The sequence below is a fragment of the Monoraphidium neglectum genome (genome assembly GCF_000611645.1).
Source record: "Monoraphidium neglectum strain SAG 48.87 unplaced genomic scaffold scaffold06379, whole genome shotgun sequence".
In the NCBI taxonomy this organism is placed as follows: domain Eukaryota; kingdom Viridiplantae; phylum Chlorophyta; class Chlorophyceae; order Sphaeropleales; family Selenastraceae; genus Monoraphidium; species Monoraphidium neglectum.
In genome coordinates this window covers 65-1,675 of record NW_014007261.1, presented here as the reverse complement: position 1 = coordinate 1,675, position 1,611 = coordinate 65, and the positions used below count along the sequence as shown (strand labels likewise).

Genomic DNA, 1,611 nt, shown 5'->3' with positions numbered 1-1,611 from the left:
GCGCCGCCGCTCGTGGGGCGAGCCGCTGCGGCTGCGGGAGCGGCGGCTGCTGCGGCGCTCCCTGTCGCGGTCGCGGTCGCGGGAGCGGCTGCGCGAGCGGTGCCGGCTGGACCGGTGGCGCTCGCCGTCGTCGTCGCGGCGGCGGTCGCGGTCGCGGTCCCGGTCGCGGTCCCGCTCCCGATCCCTGTCGCGCTCTTCAGGCCTACGAATGCATGTGGCAGATGGACGCTGATAGTATGAAGCCATGCAAGCGACATGTTCTCTGAACATACCAGATCACGGGACGGCGGAGCCTCCTAAGACCTATCAGTCCGACGAAGGTTATTCAGCACAGCTTGGTAACCCACCTGCCGCGGTCACGGTCATCCCTCCTGCGCTCCTCGCCGTACCCCTGCGCGCGAACAGTCGTCACGGGCAGGTGAGGTGCACAGCACCAGCTATATGGACGCAGGATGCACGCCTCATTCAGCGGCACGCACCGGCGGAGGGCCGTCCATCCTGAAATCTGCCTGCTTCAGATCACAACAGCAGTGGTGCCCTGTGCAGTAGAGTTCTTCTCTTGGGGCTGCAATGCTTCACAACGGGACACTGATTCCGGTATTTGTGAAGCTGCTTGAAGCGCATGGTAACCTAGCAACATGCCGCAATGCCCCATCACCTGCCCGTGCCGTGTTGCTGACACACTCAGCACCTGGCCAGCGCGGCCAGTCGCTTGCAGCTCGCTGTTTTGTGTTTCCGCAAGCCATTGATTAAGCTTTGTTGAACACCTCCGTTTTACACAGGAGGGCGATTGGCATCGTCGTTCCCACCGCTCGCCCCGCTGCTGCTGACGCCCCCATCGCCCCCCTCTGCCCGCCACCACGGCGTTCCGGCAACAAATTCCACCCACCCGGCGGGCCGCGCGTGCTGCGCGTGCTGCGGCCCGACGCCCGTGCGATGCTTGGGGTCAAACAGGGACAGCCTGGCCACCTGCAGCCCAATTGGCTTAAGGGGGTCTGCGTGAGCCGCGCGCCTCCAGAGTTCACCCACATCCTCCAGCGCCGAGAGCAGCTCCACCTCGCCCTCCTCTTCGTCGCCCTCGCTGTTCTCAAACAACTCCACCTCGCCCTCGCTGTCTTCTTCCGATTCCTCCTCCGCCTGCTGCTGCTGCTGCTGCTGCTGCTGCTGCGGCTGCTGCTGCTTCTGCGGCTGCGGCTGCTGCTGCTTCTGCGGCTGCGGCTGCTGCTGCGGCTGCTCCTGCGGCTGCTCCTGCGGCTGCTGCTGCTGGCCCTCCTTTTCCCGCTGCAGGTCCTGCGCGACCGCCTCGTACATCAAGTCCCCGAGCACTGGGCAGCCCTCCGCCGCCAGCTGGCCGCGGATTTGGTGGGTGTGCGCCGTCATCAGCCGGATGTCCGACTCAAACGCCGTCGGCCCGTACTCCGCCGCAGCGGCGCCGCTCAGAGTGATCTCGCGCACCTGGTGACACGTGAATGAAAGGGGGCGCCGCACATACAGGGTTGAGTGGCGGCTCGCGCGCTAGGCAGCCTTGCCCATGACCGCTTGGCGGCGCCCCCGCATGGCCCCATGAAAATGCCACAGCATACAAAGGCTCCCACATCCGCTCAAGCCTGG

General features: G+C 65.9%; 1 protein-coding gene across 1 annotated transcript; it reads right to left on the bottom strand.

Annotated features, from left to right (window-relative positions):
* Positions 1–325: 325 nt before the first annotated feature.
* MNEG_16450 (hypothetical protein) lies at positions 326–1,380 on the bottom strand (the record flags this gene model as incomplete). The annotated part of the gene is made up of 2 exons (XM_014035080.1): positions 326–391; positions 1,030–1,380. 2 exons carry the CDS (start codon positions 1,378–1,380, stop codon positions 326–328), a joined length of 417 nt encoding a protein of 138 aa, XP_013890534.1.
* Between the last annotated feature and the right edge of the window lie 231 nt (positions 1,381–1,611).